Genomic DNA, 23,117 nt, shown 5'->3' with positions numbered 1-23,117 from the left:
TTATCTTCCTGATTTTAAAATGGATCCCAACTTAAGATCTTTCAAGAAAGTTGTTGTCTGGGAGAGCTAGCTATGCTCCCTTACCTGATTTCTTGTGAGTAGTATGACACACATGTGCTTTGGACTTAGATGGTATAATGTTGACACTGCTAGGGGGTAATATGAAGAATTACTTAGTCCAATAAATATGGTTTCCTGTCTATTTTCTGAATTGCCATATGCTGTATGCAATGGTTTGCCTTTCGATTATAAGGTGACCATAGAGTGGAGATCTTGCTTTTAGGAATCCTGTTGTACCATTTCTGCAACTGCCTCTGGCTAGGTGGATCATACAGGAAGAAGGTATAGATATTACTAAATTTGGTGCACATTTGGTCAGAGGGGCCATGACATTGAAAGAGATTTAATGCTAGGTAGCATGCTGAAAGACATCAAAAAGTACGTCAATTTTTTCTCACATTTTACTTTTAAGAAGTTTATTTTTTATCAGTGACATATGCATCCTCTCTGGTGGTGAGCAAGCTTTGGTAAAGCACAAATCCACACTTTCATTCCTGCCACAGAATGTAAAATTTGCTAGTTGTCATGAAAAATGTTTACATTCCAAGAAGGAAAGTATTATCCCACCTGGTTGATGAACATTTACTTACACTGTGATAGTTGATTTTGGATCCAGTGATATATTATTGCTACATAGGAAGGTGTAACATTTCTGCTAATTGTCTTCTTCTAAACAATTAGCCCTACTGGGGATGTATACTCTCTCAATAGTGCTTCATAAAGCTTAGTTGATTGGAGAATACCCGCTAAGTTTTGGGACAATTTTTTTTGTGACATATACGCATAAACTAACCCTGAGCACTGCCAACCAATCAGGGATGAAGTTGGCTGCCATCCTGGCCAGGTTCCTCAGCCATCACACTGTTCCTCACACATTGGATCCTGCTTCTCGGCGAGTTGCTGACATTAGATTTCTCTCATCACTACCTGGCACAAGCCTACATCTTAATACTTTTGACTTCGAAATAATCCATATACCTGCTCGGGTTCCTAGAGCTTAATATGTGCGACTCATACGGTCAACTTTTCCTCCTTAATCATCTCCGATTGGCTGTGCTCAGAACAAGCTGATCACAGGAAGAATGGAAGATACCTAATCCTATTAATTGTTCCATCGATTCCACCATCCAATTCAATCTTAACACAACAATCCATTTCGAGCAACTCCTTCTTTGCCTGTTAAAGTAACCCTCGCCTAAAGAAACAGTTTTACATGCACAGTTCATTTGGAAACATCTGAGTGCTGTTATCAGATACGCATATTTGTGCTTTTTTCCATCACCGGGTAGTTATAAAGGTGACTTTTATATCTTACATATTACTTTGCAGACGCAGGCTCAAGCAAAGAATCCATATTCATGACTTTGGATACTCTAGGTATCATCACGCACAACATTAATACGTTTCCATCTCTGCCACCCTTCAACCACAAATTCTTCCAGACATGCATGCATGCTCAGGCTTTCAACCAGCTGCAGCCCATCCTAAGGGATGTAGGGGCCACCCCCACTCACTTTTTTCCAACATGAATAGTGCCTGTCAGGCTGAGCAAAGGTCAGTATAACAAACACTCTTCTTGTTTAGGTCACAGCTAGGAGTTAGACATGCGCAGGAGCTGAACTCTGACGAGCTGAAGATGTCACAGCTCCTGTAGGTGTGTTCTCTTCAGCCTGGGAAAGCAACTTGAGGCTTTCTCACTCTTGGAGCGTCACTAATTGACTCAGACTTGGGCACTTCAGTTTTAAGTCCTGAAGTGCCCAGGGCAGAGTGTCAATCAGTGACACCTCATCACAGAGTGGAGTGGGGTCAGCAACTCTCACTGATCCCATCCCCCTCTGTGACAAGATAGGGACTGCTGCCTTCCCCCATTGGTTGACCTACGGTCAAGGCAATGAGAGAAGTCAGCAGTCCCAACGTTCCTGGGACCTCCGAGACAGAGCTGCAGCAGGTAGGTGTGATTTATTATATATATATATATATATATATATATATATATATATATATATACACAGACAGAGCTGCAGCAGGTAGGTGTGATTTATATATATATATATATATATATATATATATATATATATATATATAATAAATCACATCACACCTACCTGCTGCAGCTCTGTCTCGGAGGTCCCAGGACATACATACATACATACATATATATATATATATATATACATACATATATATATATATATATATATATATGTATATATATATATATATACACACACATACACATACATACTGACCGCCTCTGGTAGCGGTTTCAACAGGCGCAGACCTCCTCTCCAATAGTCAATGTTTTTCGAGTTGAAAACAGCAAACAAGCCATCACACTAATTCAAGTGCCAGCAATCCATATTTATTTAGCAACAGTGCAAGAGCAAGTGTCCTCCCTGACGCGTTTCGCTCCGCGGACGGAGCTTGATATATATATAGATATATATATATATATTTGTTATATTTTGTGCGTGTATGTTTGAATATGTGCAAGTGTTGTGAAGGGATGTGTTTGGTACGCACCAGTGTGAAGGCATTGATGTGAGTGAGTGTGTGTCCTGTCCACCCCCCTCCCTGCTAAAATTATCAGCCACCACTGCTCTCAACTAGTTGGACAAATTATAAAAAGGGCTGCATGACTACTGTTAGTCGAAGAGCAGTGCCCAAATGTCAATGACAAAACAGTACATCTTGCAAGTGATTACTGAGACCCCTTGAGAACACTTACAGGGTTATTTTCTTTTTCAACCAAGGCATCTTGATCACCATCAATACCACTGGAATTGCCGTTGTTTCATTGCTCAACGAGTTGTTGATGTCCTCCATTTTATTTTTAAAGAACTTTACTGCCATGAATCATTTCCCCGTGTCTACAGGGAACCTTGTTTAGAACGTGTATATTATGTTCTTCAGTGTTTTTCTAACTCCATGAGTTTGTTGAATGGGCATTATAGCTGTGTATCCGAGCTGTGGAAGAGTGTTCAGTTTGTAGTTAATAGATGTTTTCTGGAACGCATTGCTTTCAAATTTTTCAAAACTTGTGATTGTACTGATTCATCTTCTCTGACAGTGGCACCAAATCAAAGTCTCTTTCCCTTTGAGGTTATTTTGATAATTATCCTAGACTAGTCTGTTGACACTGGATTTGTTAATTCCTACAGTGAATGCGAAGAAGAATAATGGCATCTAAAATGTCCTTTTTTGGGGTTCCAGTCATTATTTCGACTTCCAATCCAAAAAGCTTTATTCAACAGTTTGCGTCATAAAAGCAGATCACAATAAAACAGCATGTTTTTCGACATTAACATACTGTGAATTGATAGGATAAAATGTTAAAATTTCATACAGCAAACTGATCCAAGTTAAGACAGTATCAAATTTAAAAGGAGAGCATATCATATAGATATTAAAAACCATTGTGGGTAAGAATAGCAGGGGGACTTATTTCAAACTTCACCACAGATATGTGACCTTAATAATAATAATATCCACATTTGTAAAGCGCACAATCACCCGTTAGGGTCTCTAGGCGCTGGGGGCCGTCGGGAAGATTAAGCAAGCTATTGCCCAGAGTCACATGGTGCTGGGCTAATCTGCCGCCGGCGCCGGGGATCGAACCGTGATCCCCAGATTCCGGAGTCAGTTGCCCTGGCCGCGGCGCCACACCTCTTCCACTAGCCACCTTAACACTTAGTCAGATCAAATTTAATGGTTTTTCATGACATCTGTAGAACGGGATCGAACTATGCACATCCAACTAAAGAACATTATTTCAACTTAATACACTTTAGCTTGCTTTAACCTTGTTGCTGATCCAATTATCGTATGGCAGGTATATTTTTAGCATTAAATGTCCAGCTAGGATGAAGCATTGGATGCAATCTTACAGGTACGTTTTATTTCCCTTTGCTCTGTGTATTCCACAATTTTAATCCCTAAGCCAAAATACAGTTTCTCATTTGATTGTGAGTTTCATTATGTGGTAATATCATTTCATTGGTGTTATTCGCCACAGTGCATTGTCGACAAGCCATAGTGCACCAAAATGTTATGCTTTAATCATGTGCAGTGCCAATTCGGAAACTCCTTCCTTGTCTGTGTAATTTGACAATTAAGAAACCCATTGAGTTTTTTATGAAACCTCACTCAGCTTTTGACTTTACTGAAATGCAGAGCAAATAAACTGTCTTTGTTTTCTCTTTAGATTCAAATAGATTAGAACGACAACTTGAAGACACAGTTTCCCTTAGGCAACAATATGAGGATTCAAGCACTAAACTTAAAGGTCTTGAAAAGCATTGCAAAACTCTGAAACAAGAAAAAGATGATATTCATAAGGTATGTTAAACATACGACTGTGAGCTAATGTTGTTAAGTTGACTATCATTAGTGACTGTCGTCCTTTCATAGGTCAGGTAAAAACAAAATGTTTTGCTGTATGGTAATACTTGCAGTCTGATCTTTTCTGTATGGCATCTTAGTGTATGCCCTACAAGCACACAGACCCTTACTGGTAGAAATACTTTCTAACCAAAAGAGAAGATAGCGTAGCTGAAAGTAAAGGTACAGAGCCAGTCAGTCACATGCGCTTTGAAATTGTCTTTTCCAAACAATAGATGTCTTTTTCAGGCTAGTCATTTTCACAACCTAGTTGCCACCCTATAACTAGAGATTGCCCAAGAGCAAGTCTAATACAACACCAGGCATAAAACCTTTCATCTATACATAATAGTACAGCCTCCGATGGACCTGAGCATTATTCAGCATGAAGCTGTGTCCTTTCTTGGTGTGTTCGGTTACAGAGGGCCCAGCCTCCTGGACTGGTGGGAGCTGGGAATATGCAGCGACCCATTCATGTCTGGCTAGACCAACTCCCAAAGTGATTCTCTTCAAATAATAATCCACATTTGTAAAGCGCGATCAATAACCCGTAAGGGTCTCTAGGCGCTGGGGGCCGTCGGGAAGATTAAGCAAGCTATTGCCCAAAATCACATGGTGCTGGGCTAATCTGCCGCCAGAGCCGGGGATCGAACCGTAAGCCCCCAGGGCCAGGGATCGAACCGTGAGCCCCCAGGTTCTGGAGTCAGTCACCCTGGCCACTGCGCCACACCTTTTCCAAATGGATATTGTCTCTTACTACTTGTGCTTTCCCTGTTTCCAGTCAGTTGTAGGCGACACAGTGACAACTCATCCTTTCCTAGCACTGCCCATATTAACCTTCATCTTGTATTGATGACAAGTTGTGAAGTAGAAATGTTACTAAAACACTCAGACGTCAGGAGAATTAACCCATTTGTTAGGGGCTTACAGAAGCGGACTGTAAAGTAGAACTTCTCATCTGTCTCCGCAAATGGCTGGTTAGTTGAGATTAGACATGCATTTGCAAAGTGGAAATGATAGGACTGAGATCTGGTATCTCCATTAGTAAGGTGCCTCACACCTTTTTATTAAATTCGATGGGACAGTTAATTGATATGCTAAATTAATTTGAGGCATCACAAATAAATATTCAGAGAAAAACAACCTACTGGACTCAGCAGTGCAAGTTAAAACAGTCAACGCTCCGTCCATCATCACCTTTGGGTTTTCTTAGTTAAAACAGGTCAGCAGCTTTCCCTTTTTCCACCTAAAATAGTGCAGTACAAAACATTCTGCCTGTTCACAGAAACTTTAGCATTTTGCTTTGAAATGCAGAAAGTTCTTAGCACTGTTAAGCGGTCATTGGTTTGTCACTTTAGTAGGTCGTTTCTCTGAGCTTGATGATTTGAAGATATGGTTTGTAAGTAGCTGCCATTAACAGAGCACTGCTTTTTTTAATTGTTTTTGACTGGAGCTTATATCTGATAGTTTTCTAGACGCACATCCCTTACCTTGGAATTATCCCAGGCATCAGACTGGATCCGTAAATTGTTTGGGAGCAATACCTTTGTGCCCAACCTATATATGCATCACCCAGATGTCAGTTATTTTCTTTCCGTGCCAGTCAGCGCAGATCCGGTCTGAGCTACACCCAGTCATTTTTTGACTCTCCTTTTTGCACCTTTTCTCACAAAGTTGCTTTTACATCTTCTTCAGGTGTGGCAGGAATGTCCACTAGGAAAGCTAGCTTCAAGCCCTGCTGCACCTGTCATGGACAGATGTCGGTGACGGACCCGCTTCTTGTTTGCCCCTGCTGCCTGGAACACGACCACAATGCGAAGATCTGCATCGACTGCTGTGCCATGCACCCCAAAGCCCTAAAGGAGTGGTCCCTCAAGCTCCTTTCTGCTCGACCTGTGAAGTCCTTGATCCTGATCGAGAGGAAGGTCCCAGGATAGGTTGTGGGGCCATCGATCCTAGGCAGTAGAAGTCGTTCAGGTGTTCGTGTAAGTCCCACAGAAAGAAGAAAAGTAAGAAGTCGAAAAGGTCTTCAACATCATCCTGTCCGTCAAAGTCATCCGACGAGACCAGGGAAGATTGTCATTCAATGCCTGGCTGGTTCCAGTGTTGAGCCTGTGCTTGGGTTGTCATTCAGTGCCTGGCTCTGCGGTTGAGCCTGCGCTTGGAATGGCTCAATGCCTCCCTGAGTTTTCCAAGAGCCGGAGTGACCCCTGCCGAACACTGGAAATTTTATGAGTCCATGCACCTCATATTTGGTCATCCCATCCCCACTGGCATGCCTTCAGGTCTTGTAGATTCAGGGAGGCGGGGGGGGGGTTTGGCGTAGTGGTGGGAGACTTATTACCCACCAGCAAGTCTACCCTCTGCACCATTCTGGTCCCTTGGAACAACAAGTGGATCCGGACCGGTGTCAGTCATACTATCTGGCCTTCCCCAAAGCCGGTCCCGATAGCCCCGCTCCCGGCGCTGTCCCCATTCTCATTCCCAACTCCATCACAGAGCCAGAAGAGCGTCTCGCGACTCTGGTGCCGACTGGAGCTTTGCCCTCCAGACCGAAGCCTGAGCCCTATTCTTACAGACTAGGACTTGGGAAGGTATGGGGGGGCACTGGACCTTGAGGAATAGCAGTCCCTAGACCCCAGCATAATCTGGTGTGAGGAATTGGCGGGCACCAGTGAAGTGGACACCTCTCCAGATATTGGACAGAGATGATCTATACCACCTCTATGTACAAACAGCCATATTCAAACAGAAGACACGTGTTTCGCCCCTTGTGGCTATTGAGCCTGGGGCTTTCTCAAGGGTCATTAGTAAAAGTTATCATTGTTCTGATATCATCTTCTTGGTATATGCCTTGTCTAATTGTATCTAGTCCTAGGTCAAATCCCTGTCTATGGTCCGCCCAAGGGTTGTGGTATTGGCGTTGTGCTATGTCGCAAACACCTGTCAGCTGTTTATATATGGCTGTTTGTACATCAAGTGGTAGATTTGATCTCTGTCATAACATTAAACTACCTATCCAAAAATAAAGGAATACATGCAAAACAATTAAAAAAAATGCATCTTGGTTTATTTTGAAAGTGAGGACACTCCTAACACTTTTTCAATTACCTCTTCAATTCTTCTCCTTGGAAGTCAATACCATTATACACGTTTCCATCATTTTTGTTTCATCATATGGTTTTACACAGAAGTTCCATTCTTATATTTGTTACACATTATTGGTATATTGTAGGGAGCAGACACTTATGTCGCCCTCCGCGTCGCTAGGTAGCCTGGGTCCTTTTCAAGGCTTCAGGATTGGAGAAAGCGTGGATATTGTTAATTAATTATCTTTCCAGACCAGTTTGTCCACCATCAAGCGTGAATTTTGATGTCAAATCCCACTATACCTATGGCTATGTATATATGATTTCCATTGCCATTAGTATGTGGTATGCATTGTCCACATGCATATATCCAAGCACTTAATGTGCAGTAATCTCAAAATATTTTAATAGTTCGGAGAGTCGAAAATATCTCAAGTGATAAACGTTGTGTGAGGTTAGCGCACTCAAAGATTTATTTTCATTTTATATTTTCTTATTGATTGTATGCAACTCTTTTGCTTAGGAAGCTGTTTTCTATTATTAACATTTGTTTGGTATTAGTGTAGCCCCACAATTCAGCTCCATGTGTTGCAGCAGCAACTACTTTGTTCTTGGTGATCTTTAGTAATACACCCAACGATTAGCTACCAATTTTATCTGTAAGACGTAATGCAGCATTAGATGTTCGTTTGAGAGTAAGTGCATACCTGTCTAAATGATCATGCCAGTTCAGTTTGTGGTTGAAACATATGCCCAAATAGTCGAGCATTGGTACGCTCTCAAGCACGTGGCCACTTACCACTAGTGACTTCCTTAGAGGGGATGACCGTTTCAGGGCTATTATCTTCTATTTTGAGGAACTGGTTTGGAGATCTTTAACTTTACAATACTTTTCGAAGTTAGCTACAGCCTATGCATGGCATTTAGCGTCAGCAATAGAATCACTGTCATCAACAAAATAAAGGATTACTATCTTTTTATAGCATATTTTCGGGATGTCAGGACTCTTTCACCAAATAGATTCCTACGTCATTTAATAGGAGGCAAAATAAAAGTGAAACCAAGGCACACCCCTGAAGAACGCCTGCAGGAACTGAGGAGTCACTGCATTCCATAGATGCTTCAAATTAGAAGCATAAATTAGTATCCATATGTAGACTTTCGATTTGCTGTAGCTGTGGTTTTCTTGATTCGTAATTTCTGGAGAACTTGCCACACTTTGGTTTGATAACATTGAAAGCCGATTTCAGGTGTATGAAGAATAAATACACAGGTACTTTAAGTATTTTAGTATTTTTGATGCCAGTCATATGCAACCCTATAACCTAGTCATTTGTTCAAATTGCTTTCTGGAACCTGGCTTGGGCATCAACAGGAGTGAAGTTTTTATCAACTCATCCCTGTAAAGTACTTTAGTAGTATTCCACCAAACACTTTGCCCACGCCTTCAAGGAGGGGTATTGGCCTGTAGTTAGTTGGTGACATTCTACTACCATTATAATGAAAGGTTACTATGATTGCAGGTCATCAGGATGCTGGAATAGAGTTTGAGGACATCACGGAGTTGAAAACTTTTACCCGTTACTCTGTCCACAGCCTTAGGCCGGCACATAACATGTCTGCAGGTATTAAATCTGGCCTTGTGCTTTAAGCTTCGAGGATAATCTAGCTCTCTCTTCCAGAGCGAAGGAAAGTTGAGCATACTGTTCTCTTTCTTTTCTCAATGATATCCCTCCTACGTATCTGTGCAAGTGTCATTTCGCCTGCCATCTTTCCAGCACAACATTATTTCTGTAAATGCTCGACTCATACATAAGCGCTAATGTGATGATACTACTTATTAATTCCACCTCTGCTTACTTCTCTGATTCAATTTCCAGAATATTTTTCTACAGTCCCCATTCTGAGAAAATTGCAGATTTCGTTTTTTCTCTATGCAATTCTTATATAGCCAATTGCGGTCTCTTTCATCTATAGGTATATTAATTGTCTTGATTTTCGTACACACAAGTGACTTTTGTAAGCCTGCACTAAAAATGAAAATGTCATACAATTGTCTAACAGTGTGATGGCTATAAAATTCTTCTTAGTTGAAAACAAAGTATAAATGGTTCCCAATGGTACGACAGTAAGACACATCTCGTTCCCAAATGCAGTGCCATTTGGGAGAGGTATCCTAACTTGGCAGTGCATTTGGAAGAAAAACATATTGCAAATACAATGCAGTTAGAAAATGTATATGTACTTTGAAATAGTTTCTCCCAAGCTTTTTATTTTAATTCCAGCCTCTGCCACTAACATAAATAAGGAGTTATTGTTCGTAGTTAACAAGTTAGAGACTATTTTTCCAACCAGGTAACATTTATCAGGCTGAAAAAAGTGCACAATCTGTTGACGATTTTGTGTTAAGATTCCAGGTTGAGTTCCTCAAGCCTTGGACATCCCCCGGCATTATGTGGTTCAAGTCCTGAATGGCGGTAGATGCTCCTTGACTTCATTACTGACGCCCTATATTCGTGGCTTTCTGCAACAGCAAGTTCTTTCCATTATTGTTGGCCCACAATCACGAATGAGACCTCTGAACTAATGATGAATTCACTCAATTAGCTATTTTAATTATCAGAATTGTCACCTTTTTGTCCCAAATTTTGCTTGCCAGTGTCTGAAAAGAAATCTATTTTTCTGTTAGATACTAGCTTTTCATTTTCGATAACAAAGACCAATATCCCCAAATAAAAACTTGACATACATACATGAAACCATTTTCAAGAGCAAAGCTATAATTCCAGCTTATCGTCTTCAGTAAATCCAGGTTTGTCACTTAGGCAGGTTCTGTCTTTCATTACCATTTTTAATCAAGTACTGGGCATTTCCATCTCAATTAAGCCATGGATATCCAGAAATCTTGAATGCCCAAAATATGTCCTTAATGGGCCTTTGTTCTATCAGAATGGCAGGAATGCTTTCAGGAAAGTCCACAATTTAAGAATTGGCAACTGTTATGCTAGGGGTAGCCACACTACTGCAAAGACTGCCCTTAATCTGTCAGATATTGGCCACTGTTATGAAGGTGATGGGCAAAATGTCATTTGAGAGCACCGTTAGGATTGTATTATCTTCTAGGCCTGCCATGACTAGCTAAGCTTTTATTCACACAACTGACACCCATTATCCAAGGACGATTTGCCTAGAACTAGCCAGATGGTCTCCGTATGCCAGGACCACCATTGGCCAGCAGTATCAGTCTTTCTCTTTGGAAGAGAAGAAACACACCCTCACTCTCTTTCTCATAGGTGCACACACAGTTTTCTCACTGGAGAGGGGATGGGGGTAAGGATACTGAGCTGAATTTACAGACAGTGGAAGTTGATTGGTCGCCCTTAGCCCAAAAAAAACTTTAGCTGGGCCTGCCTCACAGTTGCTCCACAGAAGCACACTTGGCATGCACAATTTGGGTGCTATTACAGGAGCCCACGATTGTTAGCTCAGAGTGTGGCTGTGCACTTCTTTGCTGCTTCAGCCTCAGCAGTAGGTTTAGAACAGACCACTCTGCCAGTTGCTTCCTCCTCCCACCTCCTGTACTGGTACGGCTCCTTCCCTGTGGGTGCACTGTCTGTGTGGGCAATATGGACCTTCATTAATATTCTACCTGGGCTAGGGAGAATTGGTTTGTCCAAGTTGCGAAGAAATGCATTTGCTGCAACCTAGTGCTGGGATAACTTCAAACAGCAGTCAGAACAAAGTATGTTGATTAAGCATACCATAGGTTTGCATTTCACATATGTACAGATTAATCAATATTTTGCCTGAAAACAGTGCAGACAAGCCAGAAATATAGCAGACCTTTGTGAGAACCAACAGAAATGTAATTGAGACTTGGACACGTGACCCAAGTATGTAATTCTGGGCACATTACCTTCCCACCAACGTCTCCGTTTCACTCTCTCCATTCAAAATCTGGCAAAGCTTGCAACACGTAACTCTCCAGTATAATGTAGTGTACAAACACAGGGCCCCAATAAGTTAGCTTGAAGAAGCCTTCACAAAAATATGGTTGTGATTACTTTAGTGCAATTGTTTTTAAAAACGAGCAGACATCAAAGTAAATGGCATCAGAAGATTGGCATGCACAGAATTTCACTAAGATTGCGATATCATAGCAGCTGCAAATATGTATTTCATATGATGTTCAAATGGAGTAATACAATAATAATTTCCATCTCTTTACTTCTAGCAATTTAATGAAGCTCTGGACAGGTTAAAATCTCAGACCAAAGAATTGAAGGATGCTCATCAGCAACGAAAACTTGCAATGCAAGAGTTTTCTGAGCTGAATGAGAGGATGGCAGACCTGCGCTCTCAAAAGCAAAAGCTTTCTCGACAGCTTCGTGACAAAGAGGAAGAGGTGGAGGTTGCCATGCAAAAGGTTGACGGGATGCGACAGGAAATCCGCAGATCTGAGAAAGCCAGAAAAGAGGTAAAAATGTGGGCAAACGTAGTAGAGCTATGTTGATTATTATAGCAATTATTAATATTTGATTGCTCTTAAAGATTTTAATTTCCCTGATAAAATAACCTTTCAAATTTGAAAGCAATGCAAGGATAAATTTGTTAGCCACTTAAAGTGCAATTAGCTTACACCTTTTCTGTCTTTTATTATCACTGCCTCCTTATTGAGTGAGTGAAAAAGAGATTGGGGAATCCAATAGACCCTTGGAGCTGTTTATAGTTATTGAGTGAGGCTGTCCATGCTCTATAAAAGGATATAATTGCTTGACACTTTGGAAATGGAAAATTGCTTAGTCTGTTTTCCAACTACTGTTAATGTGACAAACCCTCACCTTCTCTATGTGTATAGGAGTCAAGGTTGCTTAGTTATTTTATTATCTAGACAACATGTTGCCCGTAGTACAGAACATGAGGTATGGAATCAGTTTAAACAGAACCCAATCATCCTTGACAAAGGACAGAGTTGAATGTACATTTATTATCTGTGTATCATCTTTAAGGTCAGCTATTTCTGGTAACCGGCAGGGACTATACTCAATTGGCTCTGGCTTCACAGTTCTTGGAGAAAATGAAAATGCAAGTGGAGCCCAAGTTATGTTTGTCGTTCATTCTATTGTGGTAGCAGGGCTGCTCTTCTACTTTCCCAGGGAGTGAGTCTCATAAGAGCTGAGTATTCGGCTTAGAAAGGGCGATAAGTCCCTACTAAGAGATCATGGTGGCAAATAAATTTACTATGGAGGAGGCAGTTTAGGTGACCTGGAACCCCGTGGAGACTGTGTCAAGAGATTTCTTCTGCACATTGTGAAAGTTCAGTAACCAACAACACTTGAGTTAAATAATTTGGCCCTGATTGACAATGGTAAATGTACACTTTTGTGTTAGTTTATAATTTTTTTTGATGTTCACAAACTCGGAGTTTAATTTGACTAATTGTAATTATGTGACTGCAAAGACTCTGCACATAAAAAGATTGGCCTGTCCTATCTTTTATGTGCAGAGTTCTCCATCCCGCCTGGTGAGTCTTACAATTGTATTATTACTATTAGTAAAATGAAACATGGAGTTTGTGAATACCAGAAAATAGTAAACTTTGCTCATGAGTATACATTAATCTTAGTGAATCGTGCCCTTTTTGTACTGAAATACTACTGGGAAGAATGGCAACAGAGCTGCTATGCAGCGACACCTGGGCTTAATCACCCTGGTTGGGCAGAGTCGAATCTTGAGCCACTGAGAACTCTTTATTGAAGATTAGACACTTTGAGAGAGAGCCCCGTAAGGGTAGTACTGGTCCGTCTCATACCCTGGATCAACAGCCAACCCAATGCTGCAGCTGTGCAGAATGCAGGTACAAACATTTGTGCCTGCCTTATTGTTCTGTAACCCTGATCGATAGCAAACAAGTTATGTGAAATAATTATAGTAAGGGTTTTGGGTATCTTTTATTACAAATATCTTAATAAGAGAATTATTGTCTTGTTCTCTGGGCTGACATCGTCAGTGATTCATAAGCCTTTGGGTTATTGTTTACTTTAATGCTAGTAGTGCCTATATTGTTGTAGACCTTGTGTCGGCTGAGTTGTGCTGTTGAGCATAACTATTTGTTTTGTTGAAACTTTTTATTTCATTAACGGGACATTGTTTTTGAAGAAGATTCCCTCAGTCTTAGCAATTCATAGGGTATTATTACTTGGAAAGTTTGTCTGGTGAATGTTCTGTAGCCCCGTTTCAAGGTCTTTGAGGATATCACTTTTATAGAGGCTTACTTTACGAGCCCCATGGAAAGGCGGCGCTTGAAGTAATTCGGTTTCTTGACCCTAGAGCACAAATTAATAATATACAAACATACACGGGACAAACCCCTAAGGGTCCAGCTGGAAGCACATTGGAGAGACCTAGCAAAAGAGCAATATTGCACTGTAATAACGGAACCGGGATGGCCTATTAGTATTTATGAGTCAATCTCTATGCAACAGTTATACACCAATTAGGACAAAATAGTATATTTACCAAAGTACTAGGAGCTCAAGATGATTACAAGGTGAGCAACAGACAATTGCTCTAAGTTAACATGCATAGGTTAGGCAGAAGTAGAAATTGCAGTGCAGGACTAGCAACACAAAATATCAAAGCTGTAGACTAAAAAGCAGCCTTACAAGCACAAGGAGTCTAATATCTGTAGCAAGGTGAAGCTGAAGAATGAACAGAGCAGGACGAGTGCAAGGAGGCAAGAAGGTGTAACAAGCATTGGCATAGCCAATAGGTCTCGCCTTTGGGACCTTATAAGTAAAAAGCGAGACCTATTGGCTATGCCAATGCTTGTTTGTTCCAGTGGTTACTGAAATGAGCCTGACGTTCTACTCGTCTGCAGTTTGCCCTGAGCTGGCGTGGGGAGAAGTCACGCCTGACCATGAAGCTTAATAAAGCCTTTTAATTACAAGCTTATTAGTCCCAGAGCTTCATATTACAACATAATTTTGGCGACGACTTGCCGGCTCAATGACAAAGTCGCAGCGTGAACTTCAAGATCCTGCGAAAGCAGTCAGGAGAACAAACCCATGAAGGAAGGTTGAGAGGAGCACTTGACACCCCCATGAGGATTGTAAAAGACAGTCTGTGCATTTGGTGTCAATGCGCAAATGCAACAGTAAATGAATGTGGAGCGTCGCTGAAAGAAAGAGGAACTAGCGTGATATGCTGTAAAGTGAAAGAGACACCATGTTTAAGTGTAGCAGGAGGATTGTTTTTTAATTGCGGAAAAAAGCAAACTTGTGAAAGCGATTAGTTGAGGCGAGCGCAAGACATCACATCTCTAAAAGTAAATTTTTGATATAAAGACCACTGTCACATTGACGCAGTTCGTGTTGCAGCGGAGGCACAGCGCAAAGTAATCAGATACAGTGGGGGAGAGATAAAACAAGAGCGGCCGGGAAACTGAAAGTACGGCCGGCCAGCCATGATTAATTAGGGGAGGAGAAGCCGCAGAGCGCACGCTAGGCGAAGCCCTTTGATGTGCTGTGCGGCCGTGAAAAAATGCAATTAGGAGGGAGGGAGGGAGGCTGATGCGCTTGCTTGTTTGGTCACGTGATTCACGTGAACTCAAAGAAAACCGCAGCAAAAAGCCCTTGGTTTGACGAGCTTTTTGAGCACTTGAATTCTCGCTCCGCTCAATGCGCTTGCGCGCATTGATAGGTCGCGAGACCTAAAAAGCAAGGGAAAGCAAAGTGGCATGGTAAAGCAGGAGGTAAAATACTCCATGATTAGCTCAGAGAGCATAGTAGTTGTAAAATTCATTATGCATGGACTCTAGTTTAAACAAGAAACTGCAAGAGGGATCAAAATAGAATGGGCGATTAAAGCAAGGGGCAAAAAATTAGACTGAGGATCAGTTAAAGTGACTACAGGTAGACACAGCAAATTAAGTTGCAAAGGAGGTTTTCTAGTGAACGTTTTCCAGTCTGTGCTTAGTCCGTGCATAGTGCCTCCCAGAGACCGAGAGCTAATGAACAGGTTGCACAGGCTGCAGACCAAGGATTGTTAACATGCCGACTTTGAGCATAGATAGTAATCCAATAATAAGAGTTAATGAATTTTTCTCAATTTGAGGTTACCTTTGATTGGCAGGGTTCCTTGTCAGCATGTATATCCAGGGCAATAATTACATTTCTTGTTTGTATTCAGGTTCATTTCTAACCTGGCCTCTTTTATTGGTAAGAAACCCTTTGGCCCCACTCGTTTTAAAATGTTTTTTTTCTTCAAGTCTATAGGAAGAAATATCTCCCAGTTTTAACTTATGTTTCGAGCGAATGGGGCTACAAAAAGGTGCCTAGCCTCCAATGAGCCTAGCCTCCAAGGAGGTAAAAAGAATATGCAGAAGGCTTTAGGCCTCCCGCCAAATTGCCCACGTTTTATATTGCATGAGGAGCTTGGCCTGGAGTAAGTTGAGGATCACTTTAATCTGCCCCATTTCTACTGTGGTGCTCCGTTTTGAGCAATCCTTAAGCCCTGCTTAATAGGGATATAATTGAGGACTGTTTATCTTGTAGCACGAGTCTCCAAATTCTGTATCTGGCTTATGCCAAACAGATGTGTTGTTCATTGGGTAGGCCAAATTGCTTCCTTAGGCCGAAAGGGCTGCGCAAGGATGACAGATCCCAGTTGAAACAACTGTTTCTTGAAATGAGGCGACGAGAAAGGGAAACAGGAGAATTAGCCAAGTCAAGAATAAGGACTACATTTTAATCCAACCCACCACCCTATGGCTAGAGCCTTATCTGGGGTTTGTAACATAGCACTTGGGGCAGAGGTCTCTTAAGTAGATACAGGATTGGGTATATTATATGGCAGCTATGCTTTCCCCTTGGGCAATATGAATCCTCTTGCATCCTTGTTAGCCCAAGCAATGAAAGGTCTCCACAGAGCTTGGTGCATTTCGTGTTTCTCTCTAGATTTTACTCATTTTTCACAAGATGCTTTCTAATTCCAGTTCTGAATGGTCAGGGCTAACCAAATGAAGACCTGCGCTACTGTACTTATAGACACTGAGCTCATCACTGATTTGTTTTAGCGTTGGCTCATTTTCTCAAATGCACTCTTCATGTCAAGAGTCATATGGCCTTTTGTTATTAGGATGTAAATAAGGCCAGGAATTTAACACATTGTTTTAATGATTTTCTAATTAAGTGTGATTTTATGTATTTGCTTTTATGATCTTATTTATTGTTCTAATAAAGCTGTTGGATGGATTGATGGTTGCACATGTATTTGTCTCTGTCTCGGACTCTGCCAAAGCACAGCATTTGCTTGATTTTCTGTACTCTTAGCACGCAATACTTGGGCATTATGTGCACACATCTAGCACACCAATTTGTCATTTGGAGCTGCATTCCTCCCTCAAATACGTTTATGCCTTCTTGATCCTGCTCATTGAATGAAAGCAGTGGATAAAAACCCCAGTGAGGATTTGAAGCTTCAGGGGTCAGAGGAAGCAATTGGCTTTCCAGAGATCTCTTCCATTTCAAGACTCTTGTACCATAGCATATCAAGCTCTGCTGAACCAAAAAGTGGTAACTGAGAAATACTGCTTTGATAATGTTTGGAAATTTATAGTTTTTAGCATCAACAACGAAAATAGTGGTGCAACATTGCTATGTATGTTTTTTTCCTCTGCACTGGAGGATGAGACCAACAGTTTACAATGTGGGATAGAGGTTCCTTGGTCACGAAGGGACTTACTGTATGTGGAACACATGATGGTGAAACTAACATAACTCTGCTTCAAGTTGAGATCTTGCAGAGGACCAATGTCAAGGAGGATCGTGACTGCTCGATAAATGTCTGTACTCTTAAGACACTGGTTAACGCTAGGTAAAAAGCCAGTCACAGTACCGGATGCTATACTGTTTCACTCCAGATATAGTTGTGTCATTATCTTTCATCCACATACAAAATTAGAGAAACAACCTTACAGGAGGTTGGATTAGTAGATGAGGAGGATCAGGCCAGTCCTAATGAACGGCCTTTGCCTGCATAGGGTCATTAGGAAGAGGGCAGAAACATGTTGGTCTTAGACTATGGGGTTTGCATTTGTAAAGGCCCCACAGTTCATTATTTAACAAATGCAGTACAGAGGTTAATGAATAAACAGTTTGCACCACACACCATCCTCACATATTTTTTATCTGAATAGGTCCGAAACACCTCACCATTTTGGCGGTTTACAAACTCTAGAAGCCCTCTTAAGAGCTCCAGTGCCTGCTGTGGTTAAATCTGTAGAACATCAGTGATGAAGGGTCCATTGCTGAAGCATGGCACTTGTGAAGAACAAGGGCCACACCTTTCTTTAGGTAATACCTCCAGGAAGGGAGTAATAAGTGCAGTAAAAGACTCACTCCTGCTTCACACCTCTTGATATAAGAAGACACGTTACATCTTGTTAGTGTGTCACTGTATCTATGTGATGGATGTTGTCCTTCAGATGATATACCTTTTGAATATCTCTAACCTCTCACTCCCCCATGTAGTGAGTATCAACTTGGTCTCTGATAGAGACTGCCTCTGCAGTGGTCCGTCACAGCCAATTTCATTCTGGCAGAAAATGTTCTGCATAGTTCTCCACCAGTCCTTGAAGGACTCAACCATACTTTCCCACTTTTCCTCAGTGGACTCCCTCTTTGAGTTCCAAGGGCTTATCAGATAACCTTTCATACTGCTTCCCTGCTCCTAGATACTACTCAGAATGTTATACCCCCCCTGTAGTGAGGCATCCAGTTGGTATATATCTGCACTAATTACCACTCCCAAACACCTTGTTTATGACTGTCTTGCTCTTATGTAGGCGGCTTTGCAAACTGCTTCAAATCACTTCTCATATAGGTGCTCCACTTTTCAAAAAATGTACGGCATTCATTGTATCATACTGATTATTCAAATTTGAGCTCTGCAAGTTCCTAAGTTCTTTGGTTGATAGTTAACATAATTACTGTAAGCTGACAAGCACAAACAACCGAACAGTTTGAGGTAATTTGCTAGTTGTTGCAAAGGAAGTATGATTGCTCTCTGCATAGCATTTGAACTATTTCCAGAATATGATGAAAATATTTATATCTTTTGTTTAGGAGGATCTTAGTCATTCAGTGGCCCGTATTTTTGACAGTGGCATATTGCCGTATGAAATCCATAGCTTAACTTTGAGCTTAACTTTGATCATTTCAGAAATGTAGGTGATTCCACAAGAGTAAATCTGAAAAAAACATGTAGTGATAGATTCCTTACCTTATAATTACCCCAGGCGTCTGACTGGATCCGGAAAGGTTTCGTCAGCAGTACCCCTGCATGTCAGAAGATGGAGGTGTGCAGCTCCACGTCCGTTATTGGAGGTGTGCTTGCCGAGATGTCGCGGCAGCTACTTAGATGCCACCCTAGCACACTGATGTCAGTTCTTTCTTTTTCCACACCAGCAAGCGTAGATCCGGAGAGAGCGGTACACCCAGTCACTTTTTGACTGAGTTTTTCGAGCCCCTTTTGTCTCTATTTTTCGAGTCGCTCGACTGCTGGTGCAGCTAGAGCAATACATGCGGGTGGTGCTTCCCCCGCGGCTCCGGCGGAGAAAACGCAGTCGCCGCTGGCTTACTTGCCCTTCCTGGGTCCGTCGGCGACTCTGGCCTAGCTGCAGGAATTTCTGTCAGCCATGGCTCGCCTCTTTGGGCCGTCGGGCCCCGCCGGTGTGCCTTAGGGCCTCGAGGGCCCGACTTGGGGTCCTAGCTCTTTACTGCTGGCAGCTCCGGCATCGCTGTCTGATCTGGCACCGCAGGACTCCATGGATCCGAGCTCGGATCTCGGTCGACACCGGTTGACCTTGTGACACCTCCACCGACCCCACCGGCACCACCTCCGACGTCGCCCCCGGTTTCAGACCCGATGTGGATGCAGCGCTGGACCGGCGTCGCTCTATGCCGATTCTGACGCCAATGGGGGATTTCTATCCCTATGGCTATCCTCCGTATTTTCGGCCAGTTCATCAGCCTTCGGGAGGAAAGGGAGGACTGGGAGTGGTCTGAGGACCCTCTCACAGCACGATGTGAGCTTGACCCGGACAGGACAGAGGAGCTGGGGGATGCCAGTGGTCTTGATACCTCTCCTGACCTTGGCATGCTAACACCTCCTACCCTGGCTACGGAGGAGGGTGCAAGTTATGCAGTGGTGTTGGGTAGGGCGGCCGAGGCTCTCCGCCTCGACCTCCCTACAGTGGCCGTCAGGACTAACCTCCTGGTAGAAGTGCTTCAGCTGGCAGCTACCTCTGTGGAGCCACTGCTGCCTTTTATTGAAGCACTTTCGGATGTTCTTTTGGACATCTGGTCCAGGCCCACCACTTGTGGATAGGAATGTGGCACAACGCCATCGCCCGGCCTCGGGCGACGCCCTTTTACTTTCCCAACATTCCACTCCTGAGAGCTTGGTTGTCCAAGCCTCTACGTCCCAGAGCTTATTCCCTACCGCACCTACAGACAGGAAATCCAAGAAACTGGAGCAGTTTGGTAGGAATATTTTTTTCTTCCGCCAGTTCAGGGCTGCGGTCGGTGAATACCGCATGCCTCTTGGGCAGTTATTCCCACTCTGTGTGGGATACTGTGGCGCGCGTGCTGCCTCAATGTCCGGATAAGGCCCGGACAGTGCTCTCTCAAGCTATTGCTGAAGGGAGGGATGCAGCTATGTTCACTATCTGTTGTGGCCATGATACTGCCGACTCGCTGGGCAGAACGATTTCCACGACAGTGGCGCTCTGTCGCCACGCCTGGCTGAGGACAACTGTTTTTTCTGGGGATGTTTAGAACACTCTGACAGACATGCCCTTAGATGGCATTCGCCTTTTTGGCAGCAAAGCAGATAGTGCGATGGAGCGCTTTAAGGACTCGCAGGCTACGGCCTAGTCCTTGGGCCTTACCGCCACGCGCTCTCCTCCGCCTTCTGCTTTTCGCTCCTTTCGTGGTCACGGAAGGGTCGCCCGACACTTTTGCTTCAGAGCCACAGGCCTGCGCAGCAACATTCTCAGCGCAGACGTGGGCCCTGCCGAGCCGGGTCAGGGGGCCAGCGGGCGGGTCAGTCCACCTCCACCTCCGCCACTACTGCCTCCAAACCTTCCTAGTCTGGTTTTTCAGGCCCATCAAACGCCAGTGGGTGGCAGGATTCGCCATCACTCCCCCATTCGCGCACCATCACTTCGGACAGGTGGGTTTTACAAATAGTCCGAAGGGACAACTCCCTCCCCTTCGAGACTACCCCTCCAGCCATGCCATCCCAGTACCACCGCATGTCGGGGAATCACTTGGCACTTCAACAGGAAGTCATGGCCCTCTTGGCCAAGGGGGCTATCGAGCTCGTTCTTGCGCCAGAAGTCGGACGTGGTTGTTACTCCCACTACTTTCTGGTGCCCAAGAAGGACAAGGACATGTGTCCTATCTTGGACCTCAGGGACGTCAATCACTTCATCCGAAAGGAGAAGTTCAAGATGTTAACTCTGGCTCAGGTCTTGTCTGCCCTCGACCCTGGAGACTGGATAGTAGCGTTGGACCTGCAGGACGCATATTTCCACATTCCCGGCACACCGGCGGTTAATGATAGGCCACAAGCACTTTCAGTTTACCGTGCTTCCCTTTGGCCTTACCAGCGCCCCTCGGGTGTTCACAAAAGTGATTGCAGTGGTCGCATCTCATCTGCACAGACCAGGGGTTCCAGTCTTCCCCTATCTCGACGACTGGCTGTTGAAGGCGGGCTCGCCCCGGACAGTCTCCCACCTTCAGACTACGGCCGACCTCCTGCATTTGCTGGGGTTCTCCATCAATGTGCCAAAGTCGCACCTAATTCCCTCTCAGAGCTCCTCTTCATCGGTGCAGTTCTGGACAGTTTCGTGTCTACCCTCACAAACAGCAAGTCCGGGACATTCGGGCTATGCTTCCAATTTTTCAGCCTTGTCCCGGGTTTCGGTCAGAATGACCCTGAAGCTGCTGGGCCTCATGGCCTCCTGCATCCTGCTGATCAATCATGCCAGGTGGCATATGCGGGCTCTGCAGTGGGACTTGAAGTTCCAGTGGGCGCAGCATCAGGGGAACCTGTCCGACAATGTCCAGATCTCAGAGGGCACTGCACGACAATTGCAGTAGTGGCTCACAAACCGGCATTGGGTCAATGGCAGATCCCTCTCCCTTCCCCAACCGGAGCACACAGTGTTGATGGATGCGTCCCTCCTGGGATGGGGTGGCCACATGGGAGAGGCGGAGATCAGAGACATAGGGTCTCCGGCAGAGTTCAGGCTCCATATCAACCTTCTGGAGCTCTGGGCGATCCGACTTGCACAAAGGCATTCCTTCCCTCTGTCAAGGGGAGAGTAGTGCAGGTGTTCACAGACAACACCACCACCATGTGTTACTGCAACAAACAGAGCGGGGTGGGGTTGTGGACGCTATGTCAGGAGGCTCTGCCCCTCTGGACATGGCTGGAACATCGGGGCATTTTCCTGGTGGTTCAACACCTGGCAGGTTCACTGAACGCCAGGGCGGACAAACTCAGCCGCAGGTGCATGATGGATCACAAATGGCATCTTCACTTGGAGGTTAGATCTATTCGCCACCGAAGAGAACGCGCAATGTCAGCAGTTCTGTGCTTTGGAATTTCCAAAAAACACAGTTGATGGACAGAATGTAGAACAATGTCATACATTCACCCCAGTACAAGGATCTGGGCCTAAATCCATCGTTTTTTTGCACTCCACACCACCCTGGGTTAGACACTGGCTATATGCAAATCAGCTCTGACCCTGTGCCTCATGGGTCCAGTCCGAACTACCAAGCCATGTCTTTCCCAGACCGGAATCAAGCATCCAAGGACCGGTTTCTGGCTATCAGCCTTCATCAGCCTGGATAGCTTGTTTCCGGTCCAGGGAAGACATGGCTTGGCAGTTCGGGCTGGACTGTTCCCATGAGGCACAGGGTCAGACTGATTTGCATATAGCCATGTCTGAACTGGGGTGGCAGAGTGGGCTAAAGAACGGTGATGTATTAAACCCAGATCTTTGGACTGGGTGTGAGTGTTTGATTGATTCAGATGCTCCGTCCATCACCACCCCCTTTTGTACCGCTTGGAATTTCCAAGGCGGCACTCGCTAGGTGACGTTTTTCGTCACTAGTGGAGTTGCGGCCTGTTGTACGCCTTTCCGCCTATACCACTTCTGCCCAGACTGCAGGAGAAGATCAGGCACAACCGGGCCCAAGTTATTCTTGTGGCTCCGGACTGGGCTGGAAGAGTTTGGTATCTCGAGCTACTCAGTATGACCATGGATCCCCCGATCTATCTGCCTCTTCGGGAGGATCTTCTGTTGCAGCAGCAGGGGACGTTCCTCCACCCCAAAACTGTCCAGTCTCCACCTCTTTGCGTGGAGATTGAGCAGCGGCAGCTGATTCCTTTTCACTTGCCTCCTGAAGTCTGTGATGTCATTCTGTCAGCCAGGCATCCCTCCACTAAGTTGGTATACGCCTGCAGGTGGAACAAGTTTGTGGCATGGTGCGCAGCAAAGGCTGTGGATCC

At 44.0% G+C, this 23,117-nt stretch overlaps 1 protein-coding gene across 1 annotated transcript in view; it reads left to right on the top strand.

The window, feature by feature from the left end:
* Nucleotides 1–23,117, top strand: part of CDC42BPB (CDC42 binding protein kinase beta) — a 709,648-nt gene that overhangs the window by 286,312 nt on the left and 400,219 nt on the right. Inside the window, exons 12-13 of the mRNA XM_078660224.1 lie at nt 4,265–4,398; nt 11,764–12,006. Of these exons, the coding sequence (XP_078516350.1) occupies nt 4,265–4,398; nt 11,764–12,006 (377 nt within the window). The remainder of the gene's footprint in view (nt 1–4,264; nt 4,399–11,763; nt 12,007–23,117) is intronic.

This window comes from Lissotriton helveticus, chromosome 9 (genome assembly GCF_964261635.1).
Source record: "Lissotriton helveticus chromosome 9, aLisHel1.1, whole genome shotgun sequence".
Taxonomy (NCBI): Eukaryota; Metazoa; Chordata; class Amphibia; order Caudata; family Salamandridae; genus Lissotriton; species Lissotriton helveticus.
This window is presented reverse-complemented; position numbering and strand designations above follow the sequence as displayed.